Here is an 11,508-nt window from a genome sequence, read left to right as displayed (position 1 = left end):
CCGGAAATAAAATATGAATGTATATTAAGGTGTATTCATCCGTCAAATATGGGTAAATTAACGTAAAAAGTGTTTCGTGTTTCTTATTTCGAACTTCCCAACGCTGGTACTATTGTTATCATCTGTCAAATGTCAATAACAAACTAACTTATAAAAAAAAATTGTCAAAACAATGGAATCAGAAGAAAATCAAAATATTTCAAAAGGAAATTCATCATCTGCTAATGATAAATTAGCCGGTGTTAATGATTTCGATGAAGAAAAGGTAATTTTTTTTCAATTATTTACCAATTTTCTCTATTATAAAAAAAATAAACAATATTCGAATTCCAGTTGCATGAAATGACTGCTTCTTATTCTGAGATATCATTTGATTCACAATCATCACCGCCAATTTCGGAACTTCGTTCATTAATAGGATCACCGGATGCTGATAGTGGAAGTTTATTTAAAGAGAGAGTAGATGAAATATCAACAAGACCCGATTGTTTGAGTTTAAAAAATAATGAAAGAAAAAATTGTCAAGAGGACAATTTCTTTAATCCTCCAAATTATCATAAAGCATTTGGTTATTTACAATTGGAAGGCACTGTTATGCAGGAAGGTGATATGGTATTATTTGTTGCTGAGGATTTAGAGAATAAAATAAAATTATCAAGCCCAGTGACAAAAAAAGGAGATACACCATCGTTTCCAGGTTCTCGAAGTCCTAGTTGTTTATATAGACAAGCTCTAACACCTCAGGTACCACTTTTAGATCATAATGTTCTCAATGAACTTGAAATGGAAGCGAGAAAAATAGCAACATCTGTTGATTCACTTACAGAAAATTTAGCAGAAATATTGCACAGTGTAAGTTTTTCATATTTTTGAAATTAACAAATCTTTTTTAATTTTTATGTAGAATATTAATTTTAGGCATCAGCTTTGACGGTCGATTGTCTAGAGACCTATAGAGATACTGTTTGTAAAACTTGTGATGCTGTTGATCATAATATAAAATCAATGTATCAATTAATGGCAAAGTGTGAGGAACTTTCGAAATCAATGGGTCCCATTTATAAGTCAGCTGAAAAAGTGTAAATATTCAATTTTTTTTTTAAATTACATCGAAGTTAAGATAAAATAAAATCATTGAATTTTTATTTTTACAGTAAGGAAATAAAGAGGATGTTGGACTTATTTGAAAATACAATGACTGTATAGGAAGGAAAATTATAATCTTTAATTTTATGCATTTGTAGAAAATATTGTCATATATAATTTATTTTAGTCTTTTAATTTTATTTAAATCAAATAGAAAAATAAAGAAAATTATTTATAAATATTTTTATGTTTTTATTCTCTGTACCTAAACAAAGCTTTTGAAAAGATGCGCGCTGTGTGAGTGTATCAGACGCTTGCGCAACGGAAGGGAAGAGCAACTGCCGGGTATTGTATTTGTTGAGAATGCAGATTTTCAGTGATTTTAACAGTATATGACAGTAGGCGAGAATCAGTAGCCGTCAGTAGTAGGAGTAGAAGTCAAAGACCTACCAAACGTGCTAATTATAATAGTAGTGAAATTAACAAATTACATTTATATATATATATATATTTATATATAGTATAGAAAGTTTTCTAACTTTTTTTTTTCAAAACTTTGATCCTGTAAGTAGATAGTGCGAAAAACATCAAAATACAATTAAAGAAAAGAAGAAAAAAAGAGTGATAACAAATAAATCTTTTATGGAGTGAGTAATGTGATTATCAACAATTATTCCAAGTTTATTTATCATTTATTGAATACTTGGTGACATCAGTCTCGATTGTTGACTTATATTGTGTAAAAAAAATTGACTTCAGGGAATTTTAGACGCGACATGGACTTCATCATATTAAAGGTAAATTAAAAAGAAATTATTATTTTCATTTAATTTCATCACACATTAGAAATACTTTATTTTGTTACTTTTGAAAAAATCTTTCTAAACACCTACGCATCCCTGTCTACTTAATTAAATTACAAATAATTAATATTATAACCTTCAAAATCATTTTCTATATATGGCGTATCTGCCCATAGCATAATCCGTAGGGGGGAATTTTTCTCATTGCTCTATTATATTATTATATCAATAAAAATATTTTCAAAATTTCTAAAAGAAAATATATTTATAATATTAAAAATACAATAATTAAAAAAAATATATATATTTTTTGGAGTAGAAAAAAATTCTTAAAAATTTTAATTGTTATGAAATTATATTTTTATGATTATTGTTAATTTATATATATTATAATTATTACTATAATTATAATCTAATTATAAATTTCTCTGAATTGTATATGAATTTAAAAACATTTATATACATAAATAAAAATAAAAATATTGAAATTTTAGACAAAGTTTTATGAGCAACTTAAAAAATATTTTGGATTTATTTACATATTTACCTTTAAAAAAAAAAAAAATGAACAAACGAAACTTTGTACTTTTTTGATTTAAATAGAATGGCAGAGTGGGATAGTTTAGATTTAGATCCCTGTCGTGCGATAATATTGTGTAGACAAGCTAGTATTTGCTCAGCTACCTTTATTGCTCTCCTTTTTAAAAAGCCGTTTTGCCTACAATCTGACTGGCTTTAGAAATAGAGAAACTTATTTCACTGGTGGCTTCTCTTGCCCTCTTCCTTCCTTACTTTCTTGTCTTTTATAAACTGTCCCGTCTCTTCTATTTGTTTTATCTAGAGCACGTCAAATCGAGGAATGCCCAATGTGATATTTAAAAAAAAAAATGAAACCTCAGACATAATTTTCGTGTGAAATTACACAGCTTCTGTGTATTTTATTTTCTATTATTTTTATTATTATTTTTTATAATTATTTTTATATAAAAAGAAATACTAAAAATAAAGAATTTCATAATTATATGAAAAAATGACAACAATAATGAAATTTTTGTGTGTAAAAAAATTGCATAATTTTATTTTTGATTGTTTTTTTTAGGTGAATGGACAGGATGTATCAACTTCTAGTCATGAAGATGCAATACGTTGTTTTCAATTGGCTGAGGAACCTATTATTGTTGAAGTTTTGCGTCGACATCCTAGTGAACTTATCGCCTCGAATAATGAAGACAAAACAGATTATAATAAACAAGATAAGAATAAATTAACAGCTGCGACTGACGATGATAGTTTTGTTAATGATATACAACAGATAAATGAGGAAAAAACTGATTATGAAACTAGTGCATTAGTGTCAACAGCTGTGCAAACTGATTGGGCGGGATTAATTGAAGAAGATTTTCTACCCGTTTCTGTTGGTGCCGAGGAACAAGTTCATGATTTTTTGACACACGACATTGACTTCGAGGTTCGTTGCAATATTTTAATTGCATCTTTTTTTTTTTTTTAAACTATTGAGAACAAAAAAATAATAAAAAAATTGAGTATAAACTAAATTGTCAATTTGCAGGAAGTAACGTTGGAGAAAAATGAATTTGATGAAAAGATCGGATTAACATTTGGCTATAGTTCTGCTTCTGGAAGTGACGATGCTGATACAGAGATTTATATATCAGAAATAATTCCTGAAAGTCTCGCCGCTCGTGATGGACGTCTACGAGAAGGAGATCAAATACTTCAAGTATGATTAAATTACTTCAAATATTCATATTAATAAAAAAAAAAATAATTACGAACACAAAATCTTTTTTAATAGGTCAATGGAAAAGATGTTATAAATAAAGAACAAACATTAAATCTCTTTGCTGAAACTAATAATGCAGTTACGATTCTCGTCAGTCGTAATCTTTATCAGGTATAAAAAAAAAATGCATTTTTTTTTCTCTACTTCCAAAAAATTGAAATATTAAACACTATTTAAATTACAGGGCTCAATGTCAGATTCGCCAGAACATGTACCAGCTTATCAAAATACAATGATTGAACAATTAATACGACATCAACAACATCAACAAATTGAAAAAGGTTGTTACGACACTGAAGAAAAATCTTCAACCTCCATTGCTCCACCCCCTGTGCCATTACACACATTAAATAATCCCTTTTCCACATCACCTTCAAAAAATTCCCAAAAACCAAATAAATCATCACCATCACATAATATCGACGAATCACAAAAACAACGAATACAAGAATCATTAATTGAATCAATGAAAAAAATGGAGAATTTAAATATTTATCCCCAACAATTTGAACGTGCTCGTGATGTTAAATTAATGGACTCTTATTCAAGTCATATTTGGAGTGATAATGAACATATTTATGAAACTATTCCCGAATCTGATACCGAACCATTATATTCATTTCCCTATGAGCATCAAAATTGGTTACAACAAAAAAAATTACAAAATATCGCCATTAAACCATTACAAAATTCATCATCAAAAAGTAATAGTTCAGGTGAAGAGAAAGATAGTTCGAGTGCATATAATACTGGTGAATCGTGTCACAGTAATCCATTAACATTAAAATTACGTGATCAAAGCGATCAAAAAGAACATCACAAAAGTACATTGGTATTGTGTGCAACAAAAAATTCTCAACAAAAAAATAATACATGCAATTGTCCAATGAAAAAATCCAATAATCAATTGATGAAAAAAAGTTCCTTACATTCACAATATGATCGTGATAATAATTCAAGTACAAGTACATTGCTTGCCGATACAATGTACACAAATGTTGCAAATCTTCAACAAACAATGATTTTTCAACAACAATTATTTAAACAAGCGCTTACAAAGAAAAATATTGCAACAAAAGAAGCTTCAACAGGAGGGAAAAAATCAAAATCACAAAGACATTTTCAAGCACCAAGTTTATCGCAATATCAATTTATTGGCAGTCAACAGGTGTGTACAGTTAATGCATGGATTCCACCTGAGGATAAATGTGAAATTCAAATGGAATGGAAAGTTAAAAGACGAGCCGATGGTACACGTTATATTGCACGTCGACCAGTTCGTAATCGAATACTCAAAAATCGGGCAATTAAAATTTCTGAAGAGCGTGCTGGACACACTACTGAAGATGATACTGTATCTGAGATGAAGGTAATTTTTATAACTTCTATTATCGAAATTTGATTTAATTGTGTAAAATAACAAAATATTTATTTATTTTAAAGGTTGGTCGATATTGGAGCAAAGAAGAACGTAAAAAACAATTGGAACAAGCACGAGAACGTAGACAACGACAACAGGAACTGATTTTACAGCAACAACAATTACAACAAAATAATGATTTATTGATATTTGATTGTGATGAAAAATCGCCCAAGAAACCATTAAATATCGTTGAGCTAAGTCAACGAAAAATGGCGAGAAAAAAAATTGTTTTAGATGATTTTACAACAGTTCAAGAAATGTTGGTACACGGAAGTAAAATGGGTTCTGGAGGTCCTGGAAGTAGTGGGAAACTATTGGGTCTCTTATCCGTAACGACTGTATAACATATTCAATTTCCATTTTTTTAGAACTTTTAGAGCTTTACTTAACAAAAAAAAAAAAAAATTATTTTACTTATTTTAAAGGTAAATATTTTTAGTTATACATAAGTTTGTATATATCTTATATGTTTTTAAAACTCAAAGTTAATTTACTTATTTTTCACAAAATATACATCGATATTGAAATGTATAAAAATCAGTATTATACAAGTATACAAAAAAAAATACCGCTAATGCCATAAAAAATCAAAAAAATGACTGCAATATTTATTAGTAATCGTATTTGTTCTAAATAATTAGAAGCGTCTAAAAGAAAAAAAATATATATATATTATATATAATTGAGAATTCGACTTTAAAGTCTAAATTTCAATCAAAATTGAAAATAATTTTTTGAATTTTTCGCCCCGCATGAAAAAAATAATTTTTTTTAGAAATTGCTTCATCATAAATATATATTGTGTAAACATCAATATGTAGCTGTAAATAATTTTGATATAAAACATTTAAAAAAAGTAGAGTTTCTATAGTTTGTTAAAGAAAAAAAAAATCAAGCAGAAAGCACAAATTTAGATTTTGTACATATGTGTATATTAAAAGAAAATTATTAATTAGATGTGCATTCCCTTGATATTATATGTAATTAAATTTTCTTTCAATGTGTCATTAACTTCTCATTTAGTGTATTAATATATGAAATATATTAATTATGTGTTTTTATTATTATTATTATTATATATATATATGAAAAAAAGATAAAAACTCCTAACTCTAAATTGTCGGATCTAACAGGGTGTATTAAAAAAAAAATAATGAAAAATAAATATATATGTATATAATTTACAGAATTGACGATACATTTTTTTTATCGAAAATAATATACGAGACATATTAAAAAACTACAGATTTTTAATCTTATTTTTGTTAAAAACCAAAAATTATTACAATATTTAGTTTAATAAGGCCTTTTTTTAAAAAAAATGTTTAAATGTAGAAAAAAAAACACTTACAAAAATGCTGTATTTATGTTGATGCTTGTCAGAACTTTTCGTTCCATGTCATTCAAATGCTGTACAAAAGCTGGAAAACAATGATGAGTCGAGAATGTTAATAGAAAATCCCTTAAATATTGAGCGAGATTTAAATGATATATAGAATCTTGAACAATATTTGGATCTTCCTCTTGTTCCTCATCTTCAAAGTCATCGAGCCCTGAAAATTTCATTAATTAATTAATTATAATTAGTTCATTAATTTAATTTTAATTAGAAGTTAAACTGCAATTTTATCAAAAGATTATTTTTAAAGAAAGAAAATTAATTTTCTTTTTTTTTTTTAATTAATTAAAAAATAAGATAAAGTATTAAGAATAAATATTTTTTTTTTGAACAAATATTTCGTTTAATAAGTTTTCTAAAAATAGCAGTTATCAAAAATTAAAATCAAAGACAAATGAAAAACGAGTGAAAGAGTAGCTCCGATTCTGAGACTTGAAATTACATCTGTGTATGTCTTGTGATAAGACACGCTATAGATAAGAGAAAAAAAAAGAAGTGATGTTGATAAAAATTGATGCCTAATCCGCTTGGGTTGATATTTCAAATGACACTGATATACCATAACGTAAAATTAAAATATGTTTTGTTTTAAGAAATGAAAAAATTATAAGACAATTTTTTTTCTTACTTAACATATTCGCTTCATTTCCTGGATCTAGTATCGCATTCTCGCAGTCTGAATCATCTTCAGATTCCTTAAAAAAGAAGAAAATTTAAAAATATCTAATATTATTTAGATTAATTAAAAAAAGAACTTATTTACAAAAAATTACCTCGATACTTTGATTTGCAGCAGATGCATTTTCAATTTCATTTGATAATTCATTTATTAATACTTTAAAAATTTTCACAAGCACTGGAATAGTTGTCCAATTTATTGGCTGTAATTGACTTTTTTTTCTAGTTTTCATACCTTCTGTTTGTTCTGAAAAATTAAAAAAAAAAAGAAAATTCAATTAACATAAGTTGATTTAAAAAAAAAATTAAGAAATATTTTTTAAAAAGTAAAATTGTGAGACAACTAACGTTGATAAATTTCTTCTCCTTGAACAGTGATTTCTTTTAATCTCAAATCATCGTTTGTAACACCATATTCAAGTAGTTTACTTAGAGCAACATTTGCCACTTTACGATCATAAGTTCCAAAAAAAAGATGTTGTCTATTGACCCATTCGGTTAATACAAATGCAAGAGCACTTTGACCTGTCGGTCCTGGTACAGTGGACAAAAAATTAAGAACAGGATCAAAAGCAGAATTAATTAAATGCGCATAAACCATTAATAAACTTTGCATTACAGTCAAAGTTTCAGTTCGTTGCATTTTACTGAGAACGGCTTTCAATAAAAGATCAAGATTTTCACCCAATGTATTTCCTGCTTTTCTTATTAGTGTTGTCACTAATCGACCAACAAATGCGGCTGTAAATTCACTCGACTGTTGAGTAGAAAAAAAAAAAAGAAAACAATAAAAATATTTAAATTTAAGAGATGAATTGTAAAATAAAAAAGAAAAATATGTACAAAAATACATAAAACTCTAAAAATCCTAAATTAAATTAGCATCAAATTATTTACATTTTTTTCTTACCCTAGGATTTAAAAGTTGTGCTAGAGTTTTTAGTATATATTCTAAACCAGTAACACCAGCATTATCCCTTCGATCAATTATTTGATGTGCAGCCACCGAAAGATATGTGCATATTACTTCACTGCCACTTTGTAATGTTCCATTTTCTTCTGAATTTAAAATACAATGACATGCAGCAAAGAAAGCATTTTCAACTAATGCATTACTTAACGGTTGCGACGAATATTGCACTAGTACTTGTAAAACATCTAAAGCTAATTCTCGCGAACGTTCTGGAAAAAGAATTTTAAAAAATTAATTAAAATTTTTTCCCTACTAATTTTATACAAAACAAACAAAAATGTATATTATAAAATATTTCAATAAAATTGAAATTAATTAATTTACCGTCTTTTGATTTATCCGCATGATTTATTGACATCATACTAACGAGTGTTGGCACTAAACGATTATGTAAAAGTTCAATGCAATCAGGATTTTGTGATAATGCCTTAAAAATATCCTGACACACGGGCAATATTATTTGATCATTGTGAAATTTGAGAAAAGCTGCAATTGTAAATGGACAAACTTTACTTTCCACTGAAGCTGTGAAATTCTTGTCTATCTGTAAAAAGAGAGTATTTACAATTTTTTTTTTTACTTTTTTTTAGCAAAAAAGAAAAAAATTAATTTACTTACCAGAATTAAAGATGATAAAGTTTCCATAACCAATGTAAGAACTTCTGTCGATGGTTGACTAACTAAACTAAATAAACCCTGAAATATTGTTGGTAAATTTGAGCAAACTAAACTTTTAATAGCATCATTTTCAGACGATGCTTCGCAAAATGAATAAATTCCTTTAACAGCACTTATACGAATGCAAATTGGTTGATTCTCCTGTAAACCATTAACTGTCGCTTGTAAAAATTGTGAACTAATTTCCACTTGCATTTCTTTTGCAAATTTTCCACCGAGACATAAACAACGACCCAAAAGTAAAGGATGAGCTCCTGGAGAAAAAAAAATGAGGAAAATTAAAAATAATTTTCATATGATTCTAATTTAAATACTTACCGGAATCGTTAAGAGTTGCAAGTACTACGTCAACGAGAAATCGACCAATATCAAAGTGTAAAGCACCAGCTTTTTGTTGTTCAACTATAAGGTCTTTGGTTAAACTTAATGCAATAATTGAAGATTCTTGTATTTTCCACCAGTGTTCATTGTTTGCCGATTTTAATCTATTGGATTCTTCTACATGCCTCGTTACAACATTACACAATGAATTAATAGCCGTGTGATTTGTAAGAGTCTACAAAAAATAAAATGCAAATAAAAAAATTTAACACAATAAAATTTTAAATTCACAAAAAAATTAATAAATATTTACAACTAAAAGTTCTTGTGCTGATATTCGAACATTATACGCAAATACAGTTTGTTCATCTTCTTCTATAAATTGTATTGGATTACTGGTCCACTGTTCAATTTGCTCATCAGTTACTTGCATAAATATAATTAAATAATACATAACATCCTGTTGAAAATTTTCTAAAAGATTTGATAATTTCTTATTTTCAACTAATGCACCAATAAAGTCAAAAGTTGCAATGATAAGATTACTGAAATTAATTATTTCACCTAGAAAAAAAAAAGATAATAAAAGAATTTTAATAAAAAAACAGTAAAAATAATGAAAAAAAGTTTCATTGTTAACTCACCATCTGAATCTACAGCTGTTTCGTTAATATTTCCATCACCGTTCACAACTTCCTCTTGATAAATTTTTGCACTTTGAGTCAATGTCTCCCATATTGGTGGCAACATTTGTGGCAAAAAATTTGACACATATTTTGGTAATCTCGAAATGAGGCAATTTAAAGCTTTAATAATATCAGTTTTCAATCCACTGTCAATTGTTGGACCATCGGGTTGTCTTAAACATTGAACAAATTTTTCACAAAACATAGGAATAACAGGTTGAAGATATTGTTCAATAAATCCTTTTTTATAATAACTTATAGCTGCAACTAATTCGGTTATTATGCGAAAAATTTGTACAGCTCTTCCACGAATGCGTATCGAATATTCCTGTATATTAAAAAATTAATAAAATAATTAGAATTCAAAAAACTAAAATTCAAAATCAAATTTGAAACTCACAGCTTCGCTTTGAATTATTCGTAACATTTCTTGAAGTATAATTGGACCAACATTTGGAAGATGTGTATCCGATAAATCTCTTGTAAATTCAGTTAAAACTCTCATTGCACCATGAACAGCATATTCATTTTCACGATTTAAACAACTTACAAGAATATCAAATAAACCTGGCCAATTTTCAGGCCAATCCCAATGTGCTATTGCCGATATTGCATAAGCCACTGCAGTTCGTACCTGTAAAAAGAAACAATAAATAAATTTTTATTGTAAGTTTCCATTTTTTTTTTTTAAATATTTACTTTGCTTATCGATTCTCGAAGACCAAGTGGTAATAATTCTTTTATTCTTTCTTTCATTTCGGGTTTAATTTCAGGTGATCTGAATTTTTCAGCAACTGTTGTCCAGTGATTTTCAACATATTGTTTTAATAGAACAGAAGCTAATTGACGAATTGGAAGAAGACCATTTTGATCAACGACAAATTCCGTTAAATGAACACCAAATTCTTCAGTAACTTCTAATGCTTGAATTCGTTGTTCAGCAGCTTGACGTGTTTCTTGATGTGATGATAAAATTCCATTTAATGTCTCGTACAAGGCTTCTTTTAAAGAGCCTTGAACATCTCCAGATAAATTCATCGTTGAAAGATTATCCTAAAAGAAAATTATTTTATTATTTATCATATTAATATTAAATCATATTTTATTAATTTATCTGATATAAGTTTTACAATGAAAATATAAATAGAAATTACTATTTATAAAAACAATTACATTAATTATTATTATTTAATTTTTAAATATATTTAACTTATATTTTACATTCTCCTTTTAACAGAGTAAAAATGAATTATTAAATGCAATTTTAAAAGCATTAATTTAACAGAAACCTAAAGTTTTAATTTATTTTTTTTATATTTTTATTAAACATATATACATTTTAATGTTTAATAAAATTGCCATAAAATTTGTTAGCAAAAACCTAACCTTCAATTATATTATACGAGTATAAGTTGTTAAATTCTTCATTACTTTTATTAAAAATACAAAAATTGATTATAAAATAATAATTGCTTTTGTAAAAAATAATATTTCCTTTCAAAAAACATATATTTATCGTATAATTATATTTAAGAAAATTTTTTTACCTGCTGCCGTATTTTCCCGCAGTTTTTCCAACAATTTTTTCTCTTCTTAATAACAACAGGGTTGGGCATTTGAATTACGTAAGAAAAATTGTGTCCACAATCATTTCCGC

The 11,508-nt window shown here is 27.0% G+C and overlaps 3 protein-coding genes across 6 annotated transcripts; 2 read left to right on the top strand and 1 right to left on the bottom strand.

Moving 5' to 3' along the window:
- Positions 1–34: 34 nt before the first annotated feature.
- LOC127288151 (BLOC-1-related complex subunit 6) lies at positions 35–1,325 on the top strand. Its single transcript, XM_051315447.1, has 4 exons — positions 35–265; positions 334–852; positions 919–1,079; positions 1,155–1,325. The coding sequence occupies exons 1-4, from the start codon at positions 173–175 to the stop codon at positions 1,204–1,206; spliced, it is 825 nt and encodes a 274-aa protein (XP_051171404.1). The 5' UTR covers positions 35–172; the 3' UTR covers positions 1,207–1,325.
- Positions 1,326–1,456: 131 nt separating this feature from the next.
- LOC127288144 (E3 ubiquitin-protein ligase PDZRN3-B) lies at positions 1,457–6,197 on the top strand. 4 transcript variants are annotated; one of them, XM_051315440.1, is made up of 7 exons: positions 1,463–1,556; positions 1,656–1,883; positions 2,989–3,357; positions 3,460–3,630; positions 3,706–3,804; positions 3,878–5,062; positions 5,137–6,197. In XM_051315440.1, the coding sequence occupies exons 2-7, from the start codon at positions 1,863–1,865 to the stop codon at positions 5,458–5,460; spliced, it is 2,169 nt and encodes a 722-aa protein (XP_051171397.1). In that variant the 5' UTR covers positions 1,463–1,556; positions 1,656–1,862; the 3' UTR covers positions 5,461–6,197. The 4 variants fall into 4 exon arrangements, with proteins under 4 accessions (XP_051171395.1, XP_051171397.1, XP_051171398.1 ...); XM_051315441.1 differs by having other exon boundaries at positions 1,465–1,541; positions 1,659–1,883; XM_051315439.1 differs by having other exon boundaries at positions 1,465–1,556; positions 1,659–1,883.
- A 73-nt stretch (positions 6,198–6,270) lies between these two features.
- LOC127288143 (importin-9) lies at positions 6,271–11,483 on the bottom strand. The gene is made up of 13 exons (XM_051315436.1): positions 11,399–11,483; positions 10,551–10,904; positions 10,252–10,485; positions 9,810–10,179; positions 9,479–9,729; positions 9,163–9,400; positions 8,785–9,098; positions 8,491–8,710; positions 8,104–8,375; positions 7,542–7,950; positions 7,289–7,440; positions 7,144–7,210; positions 6,271–6,669 (listed from the first exon to the last, which is right to left on the bottom strand). The coding sequence occupies exons 1-13, from the start codon at positions 11,465–11,467 to the stop codon at positions 6,464–6,466; spliced, it is 3,156 nt and encodes a 1,051-aa protein (XP_051171393.1). The 5' UTR covers positions 11,468–11,483; the 3' UTR covers positions 6,271–6,463.
- Between the last annotated feature and the right edge of the window lie 25 nt (positions 11,484–11,508).

The sequence above is a fragment of the Leptopilina boulardi genome, unplaced genomic scaffold, assembly GCF_019393585.1.
Source record: "Leptopilina boulardi isolate dan_hultmark-lab unplaced genomic scaffold, ZJU_Lbou_2.1 LbouV2_38, whole genome shotgun sequence".
NCBI lineage: Eukaryota > Metazoa > Arthropoda > Insecta > Hymenoptera > Figitidae > Leptopilina > Leptopilina boulardi.
This window is presented reverse-complemented; position numbering and strand designations above follow the sequence as displayed.

Excerpts from the sequence above, each read along its gene's own strand:
- LOC127288144 (XM_051315438.1), top strand. The coding sequence starts at position 1,863 with ATGGACTTCATCATATTAAAG. Across the intron at positions 3,358-3,459 it reads CACACGACATTGACTTCGAG|GAAGTAACGTTGGAGAAAAA; the intron begins GTTCGTTGCAAT and ends GTCAATTTGCAG. Across the intron at positions 5,063-5,136 it reads ATACTGTATCTGAGATGAAG|GTTGGTCGATATTGGAGCAA; the intron begins GTAATTTTTATA and ends TTTATTTTAAAG.
- LOC127288143 (XM_051315436.1), bottom strand. The coding sequence starts at position 11,467 with ATGCCCAACCCTGTTGTTATTAAGAAGAGAAAAAATTGTTGGAAAAAC. Across the intron at positions 10,180-10,251 it reads GAATAATTCAAAGCGAAGCT|GAATATTCGATACGCATTCG; the intron begins GTGAGTTTCAAA and ends TTTAATATACAG. Across the intron at positions 8,711-8,784 it reads CTTTATCATCTTTAATTCTG|ATAGACAAGAATTTCACAGC; the intron begins GTAAGTAAATTA and ends CTCTTTTTACAG.
- LOC127288151 (XM_051315447.1), top strand. The coding sequence starts at position 173 with ATGGAATCAGAAGAAAATCAAAATATTTCAAAAGGAAATTCATCATCT. Across the intron at positions 266-333 it reads ATGATTTCGATGAAGAAAAG|TTGCATGAAATGACTGCTTC; the intron begins GTAATTTTTTTT and ends TTCGAATTCCAG. Across the intron at positions 1,080-1,154 it reads TATAAGTCAGCTGAAAAAGT|TAAGGAAATAAAGAGGATGT; the intron begins GTAAATATTCAA and ends TTATTTTTACAG.